This window comes from Protopterus annectens, chromosome 4.part1 (genome assembly GCF_019279795.1).
Source record: "Protopterus annectens isolate FY-2018-M chromosome 4.part1, PAN1.0, whole genome shotgun sequence".
Taxonomy (NCBI): Eukaryota; Metazoa; Chordata; order Ceratodontiformes; family Protopteridae; genus Protopterus; species Protopterus annectens.
The window spans coordinates 907957947-907982331 of NC_056734.1; the positions used below are offsets into that span (position 1 = coordinate 907957947).

The 24385-nt window shown below is 42.1% G+C and overlaps 1 protein-coding gene across 1 annotated transcript in view; it reads right to left on the reverse strand.

Annotated features, from left to right (window-relative positions):
* LOC122801338 (receptor-type tyrosine-protein phosphatase eta-like) overlaps window positions 1-21636 on the reverse strand; it is a 110562-nt gene extending 88926 nt beyond the window's left edge. Inside the window, exon 1 of the mRNA XM_044070878.1 lies at window positions 21564-21636. Coding sequence (XP_043926813.1) covers window positions 21564-21636 — 73 coding nt within the window. The remainder of the gene's footprint in view (window positions 1-21563) is intronic.
* Window positions 21637-24385: the final 2749 nt, after the last annotated feature.

The following is a 24385-nucleotide window of genomic DNA, read 5'->3' on the forward strand; positions in this document are numbered from 1 at the left end:
TAAAATACTGTACACAGATTATTAGATGACTAATTTAGCAATCAAATGCAAAATTAATGTTTCTATTAGTCAGTTATAATTTATGTTAAATTTCTAATAAAAATTCTGTGACATTACCTATTTTGACCCCTCATTAAAAGTACATGCAAACTGCATTCAAACCTTGCATTGCCTATTCTCTTTCTCCAAACTTACTGCATTAACATCTTGAACCACAGAAAAAAGGTGAATGACAGATATATTTTCTTCACTCAGTATTCTCCAGAGTGCCTGTGATGGCAGACCAAGCTAACATTTTGAGTTTGTGCCTTTAGAAGTGAATTGTCATTAACTGATAAACTTGTCAACATAAAATGTCAATTGTCATGCAAATTAATTTCCTCTCTATTTACAATTTAATTTAACTTTTACTATCCATAAAATATTTCATATAATGCTTCATACATAAATCTCTTACGCTAAAGCATACTGACTGAAAAGCTCTAACAGATGCATATCAGCCTTATGTCAATGTTTTTCCTTAGCTGAGACTCTGTTACAATTAATAATGCCTGATTCCAAAATTTAAGAATGTCAACAATTGTTTGGAGCTTTTTATTTGTTATTTTTTTCTTTAATTCTAATACATTTTTGTAAGGTATAAACTAAACAATAAAATTGCCTGTAATTGTGGAGCATTTCTCCCCGGGCCTCCACTGAAAATGGGAATTTTGGCTCAGTGGACTTTGCTGGTCAACAAATGTCAATAAATAAATAATAAATAAATAAATAAATTTGGAAGAAAAAGAAAAACAGAATTGAAAAAAAAAAAAAAAACACAATAACTCTAGGAATGAAACCAGCAGCTATGACTATTTTCTAATACAGCTAAAGAGATATTAAATATTATTTGTATGCTATTTATTTGTATTGTAATAATTTTAATACATCTATAACTATATCAACAATTAAGTGACATAGATAGAACTGCTTAGTCTCCTATGAAGGTTCACAGCTACATGAAGAAAATACCAAAACACCAAGGATGCAATACACAGCGTAATAATCCAAAAATAGTATACAATGGCAAAAATGAAATGCTGTACAGACAGGAGATTTTAATATAGATAGAAATAATAACAAGGGCAAGTGCTTTCACAGTTGTAAACTGCTTCATTAGACTATAAAAAATGTTAAAAACACAGATTTTATAAATGCATGGATAAAACTGAGACAGCCAATTGCTATAAATACAAAAGTCATATGAACAATATAATTAAAATATTAAACTGGTCGTATAAATAAACCACTCTGTTTGAATTTGGGTCTTAAGGAGACCTGATCATTTAAGCAAATTGTTTATCTGCTTGTAAATGTAATATCCAAAAAAGCTCTCTACTTTCTGTCTTATTCATAAGGTCTCCTAGTCTACCATCAACTACCATCACAATTACTTTAAATTTATACTTATGTGTATAATCATTCTCTAAAACATGCTTCACAAAACTGTGCTTCTCATTCAACATCCTTACACCTCTAACATGTTCCCTGATTCTTTCTAGAAGCTGGTTTTGCCAACTTAAAGGTTTTTATGTACCATACATTGAGCCAAGTAAATAAGGTTGCATAAGGAGCAGTTTGCTGGAACTCTAAAAAAATATTCTTATTAGTTCCTGGATGTATAAAGAAACTCTTACTATCAATTAAATGACAAAGATAATATCTTCCACATGGAAACATACCTACGCAGTCCAGGTCATTCAATTTCCCATATTTAGAGCAAAGCATCCATTTTAGTGACATATTGTTTCTGAATCTAAAACTTGGTGTTAAACCTATAACACTGTTCACTAGCTTATCCAATGTCAAAATATATATATTTTTTATTTTATATTTGTTAACTGGGATGGTCTGACTGGACACAGGTTCATTTTCAGCAGAGGCTCAGGGAGAAAATCTCCACAGTAAGTAAATATTTGCACAATGGGCAGGATTCACAAAACCTCCGTGTAAGAGTTAACATGTCTTACACAGAGGCTGCAGTTAAAAGGTATGACATCAGCATGCCATGCATATTCATGAGGGCATGCTGAATCACACCCTAGGCTAACACGGTCCATGTAGGAAAGTAGGGGGCATGTCCGAATGGCGAGTTCTGCAAAGGGACACGCCCACAGAAGAGTCAGAGTCCTGAAAGTAAACTCCAATGAACGAGTCCGTGGAAATGTCAAAAAACACAACACCACACATGCCCCCACAGACTATAAACCCAACTGTAATGTAAAACATAAAAATAACAGTTTAATTTGTTTTTATAATTTCAAAAATATTTGCCCGTAGTTGCACTCGTTTGCGTGGGTATGCCCTCCGCTCAGCCACAGTTAGCAGTAATTGAAAAGCATATAAGATCTAAATATGCAAATTAAGCCAAGTAGCAATAGCGTAGCGGTAGAGACGTTGGCCAAAGAGGAGGTAGTCACAGTTCGAGCCCCCACAACATCATTTTCTATTTTTAGTTAAATAAGCATGAAAGAATCCCCTGACATATATGTATATATATATATATATATATATATATATATATATATATATATAACTATAATTTAAGTAAAATGTAATGAAACGGGCCATGTATTTTTGAAGAAATCCGACACAATAAAATAAAAAAGAATTTTATAAGTGCTCATAGTTGAGCAGCGCTCTAACAAGCTGAGTATGACTGGCCGCAGGTGAGCAGCTGTTTAACACGCTTAAAATGGGTGCCCGTAACTGAGCAACACTTCACACAGCTTAATATGTGCTCATAGCCAAATAACGCATTACCCAGCGTAAGCCGTTTGTGCGGAGCTGGAGAGAGAGAGGGAGAGGGAGAGAGAGGGAGAAGGAGAGGGAGAGAGAGAGAGAGAGAGAGAGAAAGAAGAAGAAAAAAAAAAAGGCCAGCCAGCCAGCACAGCAGCAAGCCAGCACAGCAGCAAGCCATCCCAAAAAGCTGCCAGAAACAAAGGTAATGTAAACTACATAATCTAATAATCTACATACTGTGAACCCTCCATATGTGTTAGCAGTCTGTATCTATATGTATATGAAGATGTGCATAGGGCAAGGGACATACTGCAACTGTTAGTGAAGGCTGGACATACATATGTAGTTGAAGGTTGCTATGTGCATATATCAATGTAAGTTGTAGTACAACGTACAATGTAGGTTGTACAGCAATGGATGTTTAGAAGTATGTTAGTGTGTGTATGTGTGTATATATATATATATATATATATATATATATATATATATATATATATATATATATATATATATATATATGTATATATATATATATATATATATATATATATATATATATATATATATATATATATATATATAAATATGTACATAGATAGAGAGGTATGTATAAATAGATAGACATATATAGATAGATAGATAGGATATGTATATACATATATATGTAATAGACACATACATATATAGATACATACACATATACAGACAGATATGAATGTCTATAGATATGTATGTATATGAATATCTCTCTCTCTCTCTCTCTATATATATATATATATATATATATATATATATATATATATATATAGACTGAGAGAGGCACATGTGGGCAGATGTACTGCAACAGGTGCCTGGTGACAAAGGCATCGACTGAACACCAGTGTGGATACTGGAGTACCATACCCCATTCCAAAACACTTTAACCACTAACCACCACATAGGTGGTTGCCTGCCTACTACTGGATGTGTCAGAAGGGAACATGGGAAACAAGTGTACAATAGCCTCCCCTTTGATATTCACAGTGGCACACTAGTCTTGTAATCCCTGTACATGGTATGTGTCATCACAAATGGTGTGTCAGCTAGGGAAATTTAGGTCACTGCACCCCTTTACACCTCACAATGTCCTACATGGTATGTACCTCCCGTGACAACTGCAGCAAGGGAAAAGGACACAGACATACCTAACAAAAAGTGATAATGCCCTCAAACACATTCCCTATGCAGAGTGACTGACAAAACCACAGAGTGCCTTTCATACTACCTACACAGATGTTACCACTGCTGGATATATAGAGTTATGTCACACCCATACCAGTTGTCCAACCGCCATGGTAACACCTCACAATCTGTCCAGCCTAAATGACCTATGGCCCTCATCCTTGTCACCACAGTAAAGAGCACATGCTGGAGGTACAGGTTCCTATCCACAAATAAGCCATACCCTGGACTAAACCACCCAGCATTAACAAGCAAGGCTCCTTATTAGTAGATGTCAGACATACCCGTGATGAATGTTATACAGATAGGTAATATGCTGTATGAGTCACCTCTGTGTAACTGTGTGACAGGAGCAAGTACAATCACATTACATGTGTCCCAAGGGGCAGTGTAGCATAACACTATGCTGCCGTAGGCCCAGGGCCAATAGCATAGTACCTACCTATGACACAATGCACACACACACACATGTAGTCATTGCAATAACAACTATGTGAGGTGGAATGAGTGTGCCACTGACTGTGTGCATGGTCTGTAATTGTGTGATTGCTCAGCATGACTTTGTGTCTGTCATGGTAGTGTTTGTCCTCAGTGTGAGGCCAGAGAAAGATGTGTCAGTTATTGGGATACAAACATACTACATTGCCATATGTTGTGCTGTGGTTCCCTGTATATGACTGTGGTGTAGGTAGGGGTATGGCAGCAAAGACTAGGGTGGATTACCATTGAAATTGTAACTGAGCATTGCATGCATTGTATGGGATGACAATATTCCCTATCCATTAGCTTGATACATACCACCAGTGTGAGGTTGTGCATTGGACCTCAAACAGTGTGCCGAGTGCTGGTGTATACTAGTTTGTTGTATGGATTGTGGCAGGCACTGTCACACAGTTGTTGGTTGAGCACTGATATGTGTTAATTTACATGTGTATCCCCTGATAGACAGACAGATGCTATATATGGCAGTTCAGTGATATCAGTACAGTAGAGTACTATGTGTGCCATATTACTTGCTCACATATTTTTATTTTCCTTCTAGGGTGATGGTGCATCAGCATAACCCCTGTTATTCAGCTGCAGAGGATGAGGAGATACACCAGAGCCTGGTGCGGGATTTTTCCACACTGTTTTCCTGGACCAGCCAGAACCAGCAGGAGAGGGCTGCACTGTGGCAAGACCTTGTCTGTTGGGTAAATGACATAGGCATGCATAACTGGATATATGAGCAGGTACGCCATCACTGCAGTGATTTAATTAGAAATGTCCATCAGCGTGCATCTGATATCCACAGACAACAGCTTGCCACAGGTGGTGGGATACCTATCCACCCCTCCCTCACCAGACTGGCGGAGCTCCTCCTAAGTGTTGTGGCTCCAGGCCAACAACAACAACATCCACAGACATGTGTCATGATGGAGGCTGGAGCCACCCAGCATGTGGACATTTAGTGTGCAGGTAACATGCCATATCTGTAGTTGAGTGTTTTCTTCACTGGTAGTTTATGCATGTGTGAGATATGTACTGTGTGTGTAGCTGTTATACTGGAAATTCTTGTGCAAGATTGATATTCTGAATATCATCAGTACACCTGTGAAAGCCAACTGCTGTACTACTGTACTGTATCATACTCACAGTATCAATGGCACAGTTGTGCCCACTGACAATAACTGTCTTATTTGTGCAGGTCCCACTGGAGTAACAGCAAGGCAGCCAATCCATGCTGGTGAGTGTGTAATAACAATACTATTAATACTAATGATAATAATTGTAATAATACCCTCAAACAGTATTGTGTATGTGTTGGATTGCAGGTGTGTGTGTGTTTGTATCTCATGTACTGAGGAGTGTGTGTGTGTGTGTGTGTGTGTGTGTGTGTGTGTGCATGTGTGCATGTGTGCACATGCATGTGTGCATGTGCATGTGTGCATGTGCCCATGTGCATGTGTGCATGTGCCCATGTGCATGTGTGCATGTGCCCGTGTGCATGTGTGCATGTGCACGCGTGTATGTGTGCATGTGTGCATGTGCCCGTGTGCATGTGCCCGTGTGTATGGGTGCATATGTGCATGTGCCCATGTGCATGTGTGCATGTGCCCATGTGCATGTGTGCATGCATGCATGTGCCCATGTGCATGTGTGCATGTGTGCATGTGCCCATGTGCATGTGTGCATGTGCCCATGTGCATCTGTGGTAACATTGTGTAAACATCGTAAAATGGTTTCCTGTCTTCCTCTCACAGGTTCTGATGTTGCTCTGTTGGTGTGCAGTAGGGAACCTGAAGCCATTGTTGGGGATAGTGATAATGATGATACATGTGTAATGGCACAGGGAGGTGTGACAGGGTCTGTTGTTGGTCAGCCAATCGACAGTACACAGCAGTCAACCCCATCAATGCGCACAGTCATCCTGCCGATACATCCATTGTCACCAATGTCCTTAGCTGAGGGACAGCATACAGTGGACATTGACCAGGGTAATGTGGTATCAGTGGCACATGCATCCCCTCACAGCAGCCATGGCCAGAGTCCTGACATGAAACCACACAGGCAGATGTTCAGGGGTTCTCGTGGGAGGATCCGTGGTTGTACTGCCCCTGTGAGACGTGTCCACAGAGGTCTTCCAACCTCAGCTATGTTCCGGGCTGTAATACAGGAACAGGCACGTATGGAACGGTACTCCAGACAGGGTCTGAGGGAGCTTAGAGCACATCGCACTGCTATGAATGACACTATGCGTTATGTAGCGGCTGCCATCCGTACTGTCGGCGAGGTCATTGACAGACGTTGGGGGGACACATTAGATCTGTTCCACAACTACATGCCCATAAGCCAGGGCAATGCAGGACAGTTGAGGCATCGACGTGGACGTATGCCAGCAACATCAGCAGCTGGCAGTTGTTGCGGACGACAACAAACCCGCAGCCGCTCCCATAGTGCCAGTACCAGCCCCAGCAATGCTGGGTCTGTGCTGTCATCAGACCACCCTAGAAGACCCCGTGCATGTGGCTCTGGACAGTCCCAGCAGGGACATGTGTACAGTCATCAACCAACTGCTTCTGATGACAGTACCCAGTCTGGCTTAGTACCTGATACTGTCCGTAGCACCCCTGCCATGCACAGGTACCATGTCCGTGGCCAGAGACAGTGATCTGTATGACCTGTCCGGTACAGTCTGTGGCTGTCCACAAACACCCGTATATGGCAGCCATGAGGTGGAACTGTGTGCATGCATACACACATGCATAATGCTAACACCTAGGGCTAACACATACACACACACACATTGCATCAACATTGCCCCATGTTGTACTGTTGTCCCTCACTAACACACACACACACACACACACACACACACACACACACACACACACACACACACACATACATGTCAATTGGATGTGTCAGTGGCAGACTCTGGCATACCAAGTACACTCCCTGTGCATATGATGAAACTGTGCCACCTCCTGCAATCTGTAACACTGATGCAGGAACAGGACAGCATGGTGCTGATGCACAGGGTGACTACATAGAACTGTAGTAATATTATCATGTTGTTAACAGTACAGTGTAATGATATCATTGTGGGTATATCCCAGCATGCCTGATGCATTAACAGTATGATTGTCATTGTAGTTTTTTATACAACAGTGTTAATTCCAACAGTGTAATGTCTGCACATCTTTGCATTCTGGTGGTAAGGCTGAAAACACAAACCCACCTACATAGGTAGCACAGGGGATAAGAAAATAGAAGTAATGATACTCAATGCCAGACATGTAAACCGCAAGATACATGCAGTCCAAACTCTACTCAGCATGGAGAATGTTGATATCTGTGCAGTGACAGAAACCTGGTTCAAGTCTCCCACGAGCACCCTAGCACTACCAGGTTACACCTCATACCATGATTTACAGCCCCAAAACATGGAACTAACTATGAAAGGAGGGTGGGTATCAATAAATGTCAAGGATACCCACACCCCCAGGTTGGTGCCACAGCATGAAGCATCACAGACTATCCATGTGCAACTAGCAGTGGGTAAAACTGCCTTCCAGTTCATAGCCTGCTACAGACCACCCTCCTAAACCCAGGAAACCCACTTGGCCTACTTAAGAACACATGAATATATAAAGGTGCCTCCAAACAACATTATATTGGGCAACTTCATCTACCCACACATAGACTGGTAGCATTACTGTAGCTCCAACATCCTAGGCCAAAGGTTCCTAGAATTCATAAACTCAAATGCTATGGAACAACTTGTTACCACTCCCACAAGAGGGGAAAACATACTGCACCTGATCATCACCAACATGGGGAATCTGTGCTCCAGACCAGAAGTGTATCCCTCACTGGTAAGGTGACACCATAGAGTAATCTCACTGTATATTCACATACCAACTGCAGCCCCTGCACAGAAAACCACAGTGAAAAAGTTGTGTAAAGCAAATTCCACACAGCTCAAAACCGAGACAGAGGTGGAATCCTTCAAAGCCCCTGGGCCTGTGGAAAATATGGCCCACACTGCTGAATCCTTTATAAACACATTCTATGAACACCTCCAGGAATGCACAGATCATGCAATTCCAAATATAACCAAGACCCAATCCTCCAAAGACAGGTGTCCTTTCTGGTGGACCCCACCACATAACAGAAAACAATAGAAGGAGGAAGCTACTACATGATCGACCAATATCCCACAAAGGGAAGGCATCTCTGATCAGTATTTGGACAACAATTACGGGCACTCATAAAATCGTCTAAGTCCAGCTTCAAAAGAAATATTGCACAAGACACTAAGGATAATCACAAGGCTTTCTTTACTTATGTTAGGAATCTGGGTGGGAATTCCCACCCAGATATGCTCAAAAGTTGTCCTAAATGATACAGAATACACCTAAGCCACATACATTGCCAACATCATTGCTGACAGGTTCAGCACAAACATCTCACCCCCCTCCCCACCACAAGGGCAAATATATATCCCAGCAGAGTGATGCCCCCCTGACATCTGAGATGCTCAATCGCCCTCTCCAAAGCAGAAACACAGCATCAATGGGAGCAGACAGTGTCCCAGGCTGCATCCTACATGAACTCCAAGAAGAACTAAACACAAACATAAAACTACTGTTCAATCCCATCCTTACTACAGAATATGTAGCCAAGGAGTGGTGTACAGCAAAAGTGATCCCTCTCCACAAAGGTGGTGCCTCAATGGATCCCGGAAACTATTGCCCTGTACACCTGACTAGCTTGGTCTGCAAAGCTATGGAAAGGATCTTCATAGACCTCATAAATAAAGTTATTGGGGACCTACAGACACTGGATCCTACCCAGTTCAGCTTTGTTGAGTGCACATCCTGCCATTTAAACCTGTTTGATGTCTTTGAAACAGTCACCAGACCAGTGATGAGGGGAAGGTGTTCAACACAGCCTACCTGGACCTCGCAAAAGCCTTCGATACAATATCCCACTCAGGCATTATAGAGATGCTCACCAGCATAACTATAAACCCCTATGTCACTAGATGGATTGCAAACTGGCTCATGGACAGAACACACATGGTCAGAATTGCTGGAGCCATGTCACACTCCAAACCGGTTACAAGTGGCATCCCACAGAGTTCAGTCCTGGGACCTCTCTTGCTTGGTATATATTTCTCGGAGGTACAGGCCTACACAGAAGGACTGTGGCTGAGCAGGTTTGCAGATGACTGCAAACTGTGCGCCATAATCAACTCACCAGCCAACAGAAACATCCTACAAAAGGGCCTCATAGAAACAGACAGCTGGTACCAGAGCCATGGCCTCAAGCTAAATGCCAAAACCTTCATAGTCATCCCCTTTGGCAAAAACTAAGTGCCCACAAATTAATACATAGGTGGTAAGCCATTAAGTACTGTACACATGATTAGGGACCTGGGGACCCGAGTTGATAGCAAACTGTCATTTGACAACCACATGGTTGTAGTGGTTACACAGACAGTTTATATAGGCCACCTAATCATGAAGGGATTCACAGCTAGATCACAGGAGGTCATCGTGCCTCTTTTGTCATCCCTCATCAGGCCCATAATTGAGTACAATGCCCCTTTTATGGTGTACCTTACCAGACACCTGGCCTGCAACAACTGGAAAGTCCATAAACGTACCTCACCAAGGGGATCAAAGGGCTCAAACAGATGCCTGACATACAGAACCATGTCCAACCTGGAATTAATGGACATGCTGCACCTCAGAAAATCCAAATCCCATGGAGCTATGTGCTCGTGACACTTGCACCTCAGCACTTACATAAATAGGACATGCTGGAGGGACAGATTCATAACCCAGAAGCTCCCTTCACTCTGGAATAAAATCACAGTCCAGGTTAGGCAGAGTCCCTTAATGAGTCTCTGCAAGAGGAATGTTACTGAGTGGATGGGAGATTGTAGGTTTACCCTGGGTATCACTTCTGTGCCACTGTTACACAGAGGCTGAGTATACAAACCTAGAAAAAGGCCATATCAAAATTCATTTAACATGGGTGGAAAAAGACAAACACAGTCTGGCTAGGCTTATAACTGCCCTAGGGCAGATAGCCTAGTATGAACCTATGAACCTATTACATGATGTATCCTCAACTAATACACAGATGTAGGAAACCCAGTGTCAGTGATATCCCTGCAGTACTACACTATACCAGTAGCCATTCTTAATGAGCCACACACACATCCCTGTGAAGAATGCTGTTTGGCATATAGCAGTCTCACGTACATGCCAACACACTAGCAATATGTTAATCCATGACTAGAAATGTATACAGTGGCCTACAATGCATTCTGCACATGACACATATGACCACCACATGGGTATCATATAGATGGATACCTGCTGTCCAAGCCATGCTTTATTACAGTAATGCAACTGTAACTTTGTCATCAGCATGTACTTAACATAGTATTCCTGTAGTACCATGTAGGTGGCAGCACCCATCATGTAGAACGGGTAATGGTGTGTACATATGGGCAAGTGTTTTCTTGTCTATCCTATGATATTCACATTTCCAAAGGTATTGTGCAGTCTCTTGGTGTATCGCCTAAGCAAGAAGGTGTCTTTATGCATATCAGCAACAGTTGCCATACACCTACACTGGATGTCCATTACTCACAGACTTTGCTGTGTTATAACATGTGTGACATATACTCCAGACATGAACCCTCACCCACATTAATATATCACAGCTTTCATGAGTGTGTGTCATCCAGTTGGCCTAGGACACAGATCACTGCAGTAGCCTGCATTGTCAACAACATACATGTATGGCGTACAGTCTGGGAATCTGCAGGACATGCTGGCACAGGTAACAACTGTATTCACATGAGGCAGGCTTCACACATAAGAACTATTTAAGGTCACAGGTACATATCTCTATGTGGCACACACATACCTGATGTGTGCATTGAAATTACTGTTATAATTATATGTCATACAATAATAAAAGCAACACCCACCACACATTGACAAACTGTGTGACAAAAAGACACATGGCATTTGTAGGATTCAAACTCATATTTAACTATGTTATGACACTTGAGAGAAGCGCATTAGTAGAGCGCACTATTTGCATTAGTTGGTGGTTTCTCTTCCCCTGCTATACTTATAGGGTGCAGACATCATCAGTCTTTACAAAAAGGAATGTACATCATGTAGTGTGTTATTCCAGTTTCCAAAAGGGCCATTTCTTTCAAAGAGAACTGCACACACCATGTCCCCCCACAAACACACACACACTGAGCATTTGCAGGATTCAAACCCCTACCTGACTATGTTAGGACACTTGAGAAAGTCGCATTAGCAGAGCACGCTATTCAAATTACTGGGTGGCTTTTTTTTCTCCTGCAGTATTTATAGGGTGCTGACATCATTATTTAGAAAGAGGTATGTACATCTATTACTATCCCTCAGTATGGGGGATAGAATATATATGCATTAACAGATGCCTACTTCAGGGTCACATATGTACATCAGCACTGCCAGGTTATGTTTTATACCATGCTTTGTGACCACAGGACTTGTAACACACAGCACAACCAGGGGGTGTATCCATATACATCACAGATACACACACCTCTCGGTTATTACCACTGCACTAAGCATAACAGGCCATACATATACAACTAGCATTGTGCAAAACTGACTTTTGGTTTGGTGTGTAGTTCAGACCACCCCTCCCATATCCAGGAACCACACTTGGCTTGCCTGGGAACAGTGTAGGATATGAAGGTGTTCACATACACCATTACAGTGGTTAACTTCAGGTACAGGAATATTGAGTGGGGGAACTACTCAGGCCTCAACAACATCACCCTACAGCCAGTACAATTTGTGAATCCATGTGCTATGGCAGAACCAGTCACCACAGCCACAAGGGGAATACATATTGGATCTGACCATCAGCAACATGGAGTCTCTATGTCCCACACCAGAGGTAGACCATCATTGTTAATATCTGACCATAACCAACTTTCCCTGGACGTCCATATCCCATCCCCACCCACAGGCAAGGAAATCACTGCAAACAAAGTATTTCTCAAAAGCAGACTTTGCACTTGTGAAGACTGGGGTGGAATACTTCAAAGGCCCCATGCTGGAGGATTATACAGCCCAATTTACATAATCCTTTACAAATGCATTCAATGAGCATCCGGAAGGTTTGCATTGATCATGCTATCCCAAATAAAACCAAGACTCCTCCACAACAGGAGATCTGTCTGGTTTACACCAGCCATATATAAGCTGTACAACAGAAGGAGGGAGCTAATACATTACAGAGCAATATCCCACAGAGGGAGGACATCTCTGAACAGTATTGGCAAGACACTTCAATCCCTCAAAATCATCACTTGCAAGTTTTGACAGTGAAATTGTCCAGACACTGCAGATAAGGCTCCCCTCAGTCTGGAATTGAATCCCAATTAATGTTGGACATAGCCCCTCACCAACCCTCTTCCAGCAAACTCCAGCCACATGGATGTGACATTGCAAATTCAACCCCTGGGATCTCCACTGTGTCCCTACTTGACGGAGGCACAGCACACTAGCCTTAAACGGTTCCTTCTGTGACCTACTTTACAGAGGCACAGTAGGCTACTGTACTGAGGAGGCAGACGCCAAATACAGTCTGGCTAGGCTTATGTATTCCCTAGGGCAAACAGCCTAGTATTGACCTCTACACCCATATGTTTAAGTTTTAGATGCGCAATATTTGTTGCTGATAAACTGTTTGCAGGTCTTTATTGCCATAGCTTTCCCTGTTTCTATGAACAACTTGTGTATCTGTGGAAGATGTTTGAATATGAGAGGGCTCCACTATATTACTTATATCTCTGTTGTCATTTAACTGTGTGCACTGGGCAGATTGCTGTATTGTGGTAGGTTCCTGTCTTAACACATACAAATGCCAGATATGTGTGGCCAACTGCTATACTGAGACATGGCCTAAGTGTGTGAGCATGCCCAGTTCAGGCTTTCCATGGTTTGTTGCCTGACATATGTCTCATTTATCAAAGTGTGTGAGCATGCCCAGTGTGTCCTTTCCATATGTTGAGATCTGAGGTCCACCACATTTGTGGTTGTGTGTGAACAAGAACAATATTTGACATTTATAGTTGTGTGTTGGAAATCATGTTGTGTTCTTACTGCCCAACTGCTTTGTGTCTGAACCCAACAGGGATTATGCTGTGCCTGCATGGTTTCCATGGGATAGTTTGCATACACTTGTCAACATTCTTTCATACTGACCAAACACTGTAATATTGTATAGTGTACTGGTTCAGTCCTTTCACTGTGGTGGACAGTATCCTGGGTTTCAGTCCCATCACTGCTTTAAATATTCATACTGAGCACACCAGACTGGTTAAGGGCCAGTTGTGCAAATATGACCATGTTGCATTTTGTTCAGCTATGGCCTACTTAAACCAGGCTTGTCCAACATTAGTAGTGTATTCCGCAACTTGGGTGGACATTGACAAACACTAGGCTATGTGCCCTAGGCCATTTCTAATCCTAGTCAGAGAGTGTGTTTGTCCTTCAACACACATTTTAACTGGAGTTTGCCATGACATTTTTCAAGGTTAGTATACTGTGCCTCTGTCTAACCGTGACATAAAAGAGATACCCAGGATAAACCTACAATCTCCCATCCACTCATCAAAATTCCTCTTGAAGAGAGTCAATGAGGGACTCTCTGGCTAACCTGGACTGGGAGTTTACTCAAGAGTGGAGGGAGCTTCTGGGTTATGGATCAATCACTACAGCATGTCCTATTTATGTCATTGATGAGGTTCAGTTCTCTCATGTGCATAGTTCAATGGCATTCAGATTTTACAAGGTGCAGCATGTGCATTGATTTCAGGTTGGACATGGCTTTATACATCAGACACAGATCGCCACTGGGCAGGCAGTATGCCACTGTGTGGAGCTGCAGTTTGTTTAATTAGGCAACACATGGCATCTGTTACAGCCCTTTGATCCTCCTGGTGAGATACTTTTGGGGTCTTTCCAGTTGCTGGAGGTGTCTGCTAAGGTACATCCCACAAGGGCCATTGTACTCAATTGTGAGCCTGATGAAGGATGACTGAAGAGGCACAATGATCTCCCCTGATCTAGATGTGAATACCTTCATAATTAGGTGGGTATATGAAATGTTTCTCTAACCACTACGGCCACATGGTTGTCAAATGCAAGATTTCTATCAACTTGTGTCCCCCAGGTCTCTTATTACTTCTAAAGTACTTAATGGGTTAACACCTATGTAGTAATTGGTGGGCACTTACTGTTTTTCCAAAGGGGATGACTATACACTTTTCTGCATTTAGCTTGATGACATGGCTCTGGCACCAGTTGTCTGTTTCTATGAGGCCCTTTTGTAGGATGCTTGTGTCAGCTGGAGGGTCAGATATGGTGCCCAGTTTGTAGTCATCTGCAAACTTGTTCAGACACAGTCCTTCCATGTTGGCCTGTACCTCTGAGAAATATATACCAAACATGGGAGGTCCCAGGACCGAGCCTTGTGGGATGCCAGTTGTAGCTGGTTTGGAGTCTCACATGGCTGCAGCATTTCTGACCATGTCAGTTCTGTCCTTGAGCTGGTTTGCAATCCATCTACTGACATAGGGGTTTATATTTAAGCTGGTGAGCTTATCTATAATGAACAAGTGGGGTATTGTATGGAAGGCTTTTGAAAGGTCCAGATAGGCTGTGTGGACCACCTTCCCCTCGTCAATGGCCTTGGTGACTGTTTCAAATGACTCAACCAGGTTTAAGGGGCAGGATCTGCCCTTAAGAAAGCCACACTGGGTAGGGTCCAGTGTCTGTAGGTCCCCAGTATCTTTATTTCTGAGGTCCATGATGATCCTTTCCATAGCTTTGCAGACCAAGCTAGTCAGGATTCTGGGGTGATAGTTTTCAGTATCCTTTCAGTCACCACCTTTGTGGAGAGGGACCACTGTTGCTGTACACTGCTCTTTGGGTACATATCCTGTGGTAAGGCTGAGATTGAGCAGTAGTTTTATTTGGTGTTCAATTCTTCTTGGAGTTCATGTTGGTCACAGCCCAGGACACCATATGGTCTCACTGATGCTGTGTGTTTTGCTTTGGAGACGCTGGCTGTTACCTGAGCATCTGCAATGTCAGAGGGCCAGCACTCTGCTGGGATAGATATTTGGCCTTTTGGTGGGGGGGGGGATTTTGCACTGAACCTGTCAGGTCGGATGTTGGCAATGTGTGTGGGTTTGGTGTATTGTTTGTCATTTTGGACTAATTATGAGCATATCTGTGAATTCCCACCCAGGTTCCTACCATCAGTTAAGAAAGCCTTGTGATTATCCTTAGTGTCCTGTGCAATTTTTATCTTGTAGCTGGCCTTAGAGGATTTTATGTGTGGCCATAGTTTTTTGTCATAATACTGATCAGAGATGACTTCCCTTTTTGGGTTTTGCTCTATCATGTAGTAGCTTCCTCCTTCTCTTGCATGGTTTGGTAATGGCTGGGGTCCACCAGGCCAGATGCCTGCGTTTGGAGGATTGGGTCTTGGTTTTATATGGGATTGCATAATCCATGCATTCCTGAAGGTGTTCATAGAGTGCATTTATAAAGGGTTCTGATGTCTGGGCCATATTTTCCACAGGCACAAGGGCTTTAATGGATTCCACCTCAGTTTGGAGGAGTGCAAAATTTGCCTTACACATGTTTTTCAGTGTGGTTTTCTGGCCATGGACTGGGGTTGGGATGTGAATATCCACTGAGATTACTCTATGGTCTGATCTTACCAGAGAGGGATACACTTCTCGTCTTGGGCATAGAGTACCCATGTTGCTGATTATCACATCCAGTATGCTTACCCCTCTTGTGGGAGTGGTAAGTTGTTTCATAGCATTTTGGTTTATGAATTCTAGGAACCTTTGCCCTAGGGTGTTAGAGCTAGAATAATGCTCCCAGTCTATGGTTGGGTAGTTGCAGTCACCCAATATAATGTTGTTTGCAGAGACCTTCATACTTTCATGTGTTCTTAAGTAGGCCAAGTGCGGTTTCTGGATTTAGGAGGGTGGCCTGTAGCAGACTACAAACTGGGAGGCAGTTTTAGCCACTGTTACTTGCCTGTGGATAGTCCGTGCTGCTTCTTGCTGTGGCACCAACCTGGGGGTGTGGTTATCCTTGACAATTATTGATAGTCACCCTCCTTTTGTAGTTTATTTCATGTTTTGGGGCTGTAAAGCATGGTATGAGGTGTAACCTGGTAGTGTTAGGGTGCTCTTGTGAGCCTTGAACCAGGTTTCTGTTACTGCACAGACATCAACATTCTCCATGCTGAGGAGAGTTTGGACTGCATGCATCTTGCAGTTTAGACTTCTGGCATTGGGTAGCATTACTTCTAGTTTCTTATCCCTTGTGATACCTATGGAGGTGGGTTTGTGTTTTGAGCCTTACCTATTCAAGGCACTATGGGGGTGACAACAGGCTTTGCCAGTATCCAAAAGGCCAGGGGTGATAGGTGCAAGCCATCCCTAGCGGGTGGAGCATCGTGTCTTGCTCAGCATGTCATCCCAGGCTGACAGGCATTGGATCCCCTTTGACTAACAGCAATACTTAAGCCAATTGTTGTAATTCATCATCTTGTCTTCATATTGTGGCATCATGCTTGGTGAGGGTAGGATGTTAGTCAGGGTCATCAATTTTGCATATACTACATGGTGTTACATTGCTTAACACATGGCAATCATGCCTCAGGTGGTGCTGCAGGGCTGCCTATGTTGGATGCACATACTACACTCCCTGTACATGTTTGAAAGCAGGTTGTGTCAACTTAGGCATTCCTTTTACTATATGTGTGAGTCAGAGAGAGGTATCATTTCCAGGGTTCCTACTGAGCCAGAGTATGTGCTATGCATTGCCTCTTTGCCAAGGCCAAGGCATACTAGGCATGCCTCCTTCTGCCTACTGGGGCAGGCTCAGGTTCTTCCTCCTCTGAGTCACACTCTGCCTGTGATGGCCTTGGCAATGGTGGGGGGCTGTTTGGTCCGGGCCTATGCTGGTCCTGCTGCAGATGTTTTCGCAGAATCATATTATGTAGCATAGCACATACCATGACAATTTGGGTACATATAGTTGGTGAGTACTGCAGGGCTCCACCAGATGTGTCCAGGCACCGGAACCGTGACTTGAGCAGCCCAAACACATGCTCTATTACATTACGTGTTTGTGCATGTGCCTCATTATGGCATTCCTGTTCAGGTGTGTGTGCGTTTCTGATGGGTGTCATCAGCCACAGCTCCAGTGCATAGCCAGCATCCCCCAGTAGGTGACCATGTGGGATGTCCCCATTGGCAAATGTCTGGTACAGCTGCATCAGATGCCAGATATGGGAATCATGGTAGCTTCCAGGGCAGCCAGCACACACATTTATTATTATGCCCTAGGCATCACACATGACCTGGCAGTTGATGGAGGGGAAGCCCTTGCGGTTAATGTAGGCCCTACCCCGCTCACCGGATGGTGCTTTGATGCATATATGCGTGCAGTCTATTGCACCCACTACCTCAGGGTATTCTGCTATTTGCTGGAAGAGATGCATATTGCTGGCCAATACCTCATGGGAATTGGGGAAATATACATGATCACCGACATGTGTTGACATGGCATCCAGGAACTGGTGCAGTACCCTGGATGCTGATGCCTGTGATATCCCCATCATATCACCAGTTTGTCTCTGCAAGGTACCTGTTGCTAGTATTCTTAGGCCAGCACATACCTTGGTTTCCACTGGGATGGGTTCCCCTTTGTTGGTTCTGTGTGTGAGGCGTGGCCTGCACAGCTCAACAATTTGCTGTAGGAGGTCTCTGTCCACTCTATAGCGCTCCACTATCTCCAGCTCATGTAACCCCTGGTAAGTGACTCTGGGCCTGTACACTCTTCTCTGTCTCCTCACTGTGGGTTGTCTGGCAGCATTTGCATTGTCACCACCCTCAGCATGTTGCATATGTCACCTTATAACAGCTATGGCAGCCCCTAGCATTTTTTGTCTGAGTGAAGCTTTTTCAGTTTTCACTTCTAATAGCTTACTCCAGTGTTGCAGTGTCTCTTGAGAGAAACATACTGCACTGTTGTTTGCAGAGTTTTAAGTGCTGGGCTGGTGTACTGTTCTGTCTGTGTAATTGCCTGCTTCTGATTGTTTTCACCTGTTACCTCTGCTAGTATTCCCTGGTAACTTCCTACAATTTCTTCTGCTTCCTTTTTCCTTTCTGTTTCCTCGGGGGGGCGACGCACAAACAAGCGCAAATTCGCTCACAGCAATGAACACGCGCGCACACATGCTTAGCTGGACTAAAACTTGCTTATTCGGGTTAAAATGCATGTACACCAGCACAAATGAGCTAACAGGTCTTTAAACAAGCTCCTACATGCTTACTCCAGCTTAAACGCACGCACTCGCACTTACACGTGCGCACCCTATCTTACTCGGGCCTCCAAGCATGCACACACCACATGCACGTCCAGCAAGAAACTTTGGTGTTATCCACAGTGTACACCTTCCATTTCTTGGTTTTCCCATGTCTACTTCTTGACACACCTCTTTCCATGATGTGTGACTGACAGCTTTCACATGCCACTCTGCTCCACTGAGCTGCATTTCTTTCATACATACCCCCCTGTGATGTCACCTATCTCTTACTCTGTTACTCCCCCTTATCCTACTCCTACACTCTAGGGATTGTGCTCATTTGCTATGTAAAAGTGTGATTCACTATCCTAACACTCATTTACATAGGATTGCCTAATAATGCTTAGTTACATGTCTTACACTCAGCTTCCCCCCTTAGCAACCCCTAGTCGGTGGCCATGTTGTTTTCAGCCTACTATTCCCTTACATTGTAAATTCATGGTTTGCAAAAAACCCACATTTGTGGGTTTTAAATTTTTATTTTTCTGTTTTTTACAGCGCAGCCCATTTGCACGGCGCTGCACTACGTTTAAACATCGGCGATCGCCAAAAAAAAAACATTTTTATTTTATTTTGCATGGGGTTATGTTGCCAGTGGCCACATATTTGGCCATTGGCATGCTTCCTGGAACATATGCAACCTTTATTTGCAGCTGACAAGGCTCCATTGTGCTATTTGCAGAACGGTACTCAGTTGTCAACTGAGTACATTTCTGCAGATAACACGGCTCTTACACGGACAGGTTTGTGCTTCCTGGATCGCAAAATTACCTCATTTGCATGCCTTTCAGCTGCAAGTGAGGTAATTTGCATATCCAAGCCCTGTTCATGTAAGAGCCATTTTAGGAGCTCTCTTACACGCCCCTACAGGCTGTTCATGGATCGCTCGTCGGACATGATGGCTGCATGGAGTCTTACACTTCTCTTAGACTCTGTGCATGCCATTGTGAATCCTGCCCAATATGTCAAAATAAGGTATACAGAGAATTTTCAAACAATATGTTAAAATACAGTAGACAGTAGAAGACATGACAAGACTTATATATGCAAGAAAAAATAGTCACACATGGGTGATAACAGAATAAGTATACAAATTCAATCAGCAGCTCTTCTTAATTATATTACAAATGGCATTAATGTTACTAGAAAAGCCTAGCAACATTGGAACCATGTCAGTCACAAAAGCATTCTCATGCCTACATATATGATATGCACCATCATGCACAAAATAATAGAGTCTAGCTCTCCCATTTTGCAACAGGTCAATACCTTCTATTGCTTTATCTAGCTTGTCTCTGCCATAACCCCCTCTCTAAAAATTCATTCTTCATAAGAGTCAAATTGCAATTAAATCTGTCATCCCTGTTATTTAACTTTGACAATCTCATTGATTGACCTTTTATGATATTCCTACAGATGTGAAGTAGATGTAAACTCTGCCTATGCAAAACATGCATTTTCTGAAGAGTATGAACTATAACAATGAGTGAGAAAAATCACACAAAAAAATCAGTAAAAACTAAATGAAAACATGGCATATATGCAAATGACCCTTATGAACAACTTCAGGCCAATAAAACCAAACTCCACTAGCTGTGGATATACACATTTTAGCCTTGTTATGACCATTGCACAAGCAGAATGTTTGACTAAGCATAAGAAACACAGGGCTGTTATACCCAGCTGATGCCCATTATCATTAGGGTGACTGCAAAATATCCCAAATAAACTAAAACAATGAGTTGAATTTAAATTGTCCATTAAAACAATGAAATAAGTCATGGGCATTCAGAATTGCCAATTAGCTGAAGCACCTGGTGTTGATAAGGGTCATTTGCATATATCCCATGTGTCTCTGATTCAAGAGGTTTGAGAGGTCACTCATTGGAAGTTCCAGCTTGGTTGGAGTTTTCATTTAGTTTTTACTAAGAGTATGAAGTATGAAACTCTAATGTCTGCCATGATTTACTAGCTTCAATCCTGAATGAGTTGCTAGAAAACCACAAATTTTATGATAACAGATCAAAAATATGAGGCAAAAATGTGGGCAGTCTGTGAAAATCTGAATAGTTGAGAGGTATGCCCCCCCCCCACCACCTGTGCAAGTGATATTGATTGTGCCCTTCTCTTTGCACATTTCTATGTGACTTAGAGTCATCAATATCTGGTGAGATGATAGCTTATGCTTGACTGCTCACATGCTTACTTTACTCACTAGTATTGTAATGATTGCTATTATGTTATGCTCAAGTTCAAATGTTTTTTATATATTTTGTGATTCCCATTGTATTTGTAGTAGTATTTTTAGTAATGCAGTCCTCCTAGTTAATAATTAGTGCTTGTTCAGCACCTTGTATAAATGATGCTAACATTTCCTTAGTGACTGTTAGGGTGCCTATGATGAACAACTTTATTGTGTGATGCACAGTATTGGGCATATTAATATTTATGTTGCTATATCACTAATGAGTTCTTGCTGGCATTCCTGTATAGTTGACCCAGGTTTTATTTTATTGGTGTACAATACTAGCATATGGTAGTAATCATTTCTATCTCTTATTATTAGGTTCATTACCTACTTTGGTTAACGCTGCTGCTACAAGTTGTCTCTTCTGGGGTTGACTCTGTCTGATGCTCACAGAACACAACCATTATATGGGAAAGTAAAGACTGCTAATTTTGCATGCATCACTGTTACTGTTTATATTTGCTTAGCCCCTTAGCTTTCAACTTAGGTAGTGAGTGTGTGGCAGCCCTCTAATTCTTAGTCAGGGCCATAGCATATTGTGTACTCCTATGTCTGCCAGGATCATCCATTATTGCTTCCACAGAATCTTTGTTTGTGTCTGCTAGTCCTGCTGGTTCTGCCTGTGGTGCCTGGAACTCTTGTCATTGTCCTTGTTGTCCTTGTGATATCTGTTTGCTGACAGTCATAATGTGGAACATGGCATGGACCATGAGCATTTTGGCTAACTTGGCTGGGTCATACTGCAGGGTACCACCAGATATGTCTAAACATCAGGATCTTGATTACTGCAATCCAAATACATGCACTATTTATTTTATTTGTATTTGTTTTATGAGATAGAGCACTGTTCTCCATGGACTTTTTTCACACTCAGCCTGGGAGCTACATCTGGTAAATATTCTTAGTTTGAGTGTGTGCATCATTTTAACCTTGCTCAGTGGGGGTTGTGGGGGTTTCTTATGTGTGCCTTGAGCCAAGGTTCCAGTGCATAACTTTCATCGCCCACAAGATGCCCTTGAAGAAAGTGACCCCACAGAAAACCTTGCCCACAGGTGTTGTATGCATGAGTCATAAAAACTGCCAGTGTTACATATGCACACATTGCAAATAAACACTTAGGAATTACAGAAAATCTGAGAGTTGATGGAGTGATATTATTCCTGTTGATGTACCTCATTCCCAGTTCACCAGGTGGGGCTTTTATTTCAATGTGTGTGCAGTCTATGGACCCCAAAACTTCAGAAAAATATGGTATGGCATAGACATGTTGCAGGATGGTAGCACTGTCCTCTAGGATTCATGGAAACCAGGTATGATCCCTTACACGTTGTAGCATTGCATTTAAAAATTGGTGTTATTTTCTTGAGTTTAAGGCCTGTGACACCTTTAAAATATATCCTGTGCATCTCTTAAAATGCCTGTAGCTACTATACATAATATTACACAAACCTAGGTTTCCCCTGGAATGGGTTCCCAATGATTTCCTCAGGGACGTCACTTGAGGGCGGCAGGGGTTGCATATTTCCTCTGAAGTATCCTTGTCCATCCTGCAGTGCTCTGCTATTTCTGAATCATGAAGTTCATGATTTGTCAAATGTAGTCTGAGCACACACCAGCTTGTATTAAACTCTGTATTTTTGTGGTTGTAATCCAAACAGTATTGGAATCAAGGCTAGAAGGTACCACAGTGTGTACACTCAAGTGTTATATATTCTTGCATTGCTTCTCCTTGTCAGTTTGCTTCATGAGCATGCATTTCATATACTTATGGCTTCATTAGCATATTCTGCCACTTACTGGTAACATGCAGAACTATTTAATGAATAACAATTAACTTGCTCATCACTGAGAGTCACACACACACACATACATGATGTGAAGTGTAGGCTTTCATGAACTCGGGATGCTATGTCTCGGTTAAAATATCTAGTGTGATCATAAGATGGAACCATGTTGCCAGCTCTTCCTTGTTGCACCTTTTGCTGTGAATAGTATCAGTTTAAATCATATTCACATATCAGATGGCATATTTTGAAGCAAGACAAAAAGGTCAGGGTGGAGGCTGATGTGCAAATTCCATCGATTATTTATTTGAAAATACAAACAAGAGTTGGCAGTCTTCCCAACACTTGGTTGACTGTGAGCTGAATATGGTTGGAACTCATTGAGTACACTTCTTTGAGAGGTATCTTGTTGCTTGATGCTTGTTATTCAGAATCACTGCCAGTGATGTTTCTGTTAGTCTGCTTTTGTTGACATTTAATCAACATTTTGCAGGCTTTTCTATTTTCTCCACAACCTAGTCAGCACAGAGTTAAGATACAAGTAAGGTGGTGTGTTGGTGGGGTTAAGATCCCACATGAGGAATACAGGGAACATGTCTAAATGCTTCCTTTTGTTACTTGCATATAGGTGAAGCTGTGATTCATTAACTATGTCAGGATGAAACTTCAACCAACTACTACTTGAAAAGCCATAATAGATGGTGGCATAAAATTATGCCACATAAATAGTAATTCTATGAAAAATAAATACAAACTTGTCACATCACTTTGGACCTTGAAGTCAGTTTTATAATTAGACATCACAACACTATACATCCAAATTAGTGCCAATTTAATATTTTTTGTAAGAGATTTGTTACTAACTTTATTCTGTATCTGGCAAGATGCACATGTCAATGCTGTTTAGTGGATAAAACATTAAGATAATTCTGATGAGGACTTTGTAAAACATGTATATGACATACATAAAGGGAATACTGAAAATATTCTGCAGCTTTTATTTCATTCACAGATAGTGCTCACTGGTTTTATTTTCGTGACTTACAGATTTAATGAAAAATGTCAAGGATAGAAATGAGGAAACTCTGTTGCTGAGATTATGTGGACTAAATGTCAACTACAAGCTTATGGTGATAAAAGGTTAAAAATAAACATGTAAGCTTAATCACGTACTTAAAACTGACAAGTTAAACTAAATGCAGGTTCTGACCTTTACAGTCATTTTCTTGAGAAATCTTTACTATGAAATTAAAAAAAAAACAATTGGTTATGGAAAAAAATGCAACTTAGTAGAAGGAGAAGTGTCATGTCAGTGAAACAGATGTTGACTTCATAACCAAATACCAGATGAACCATATTCTATTAAACA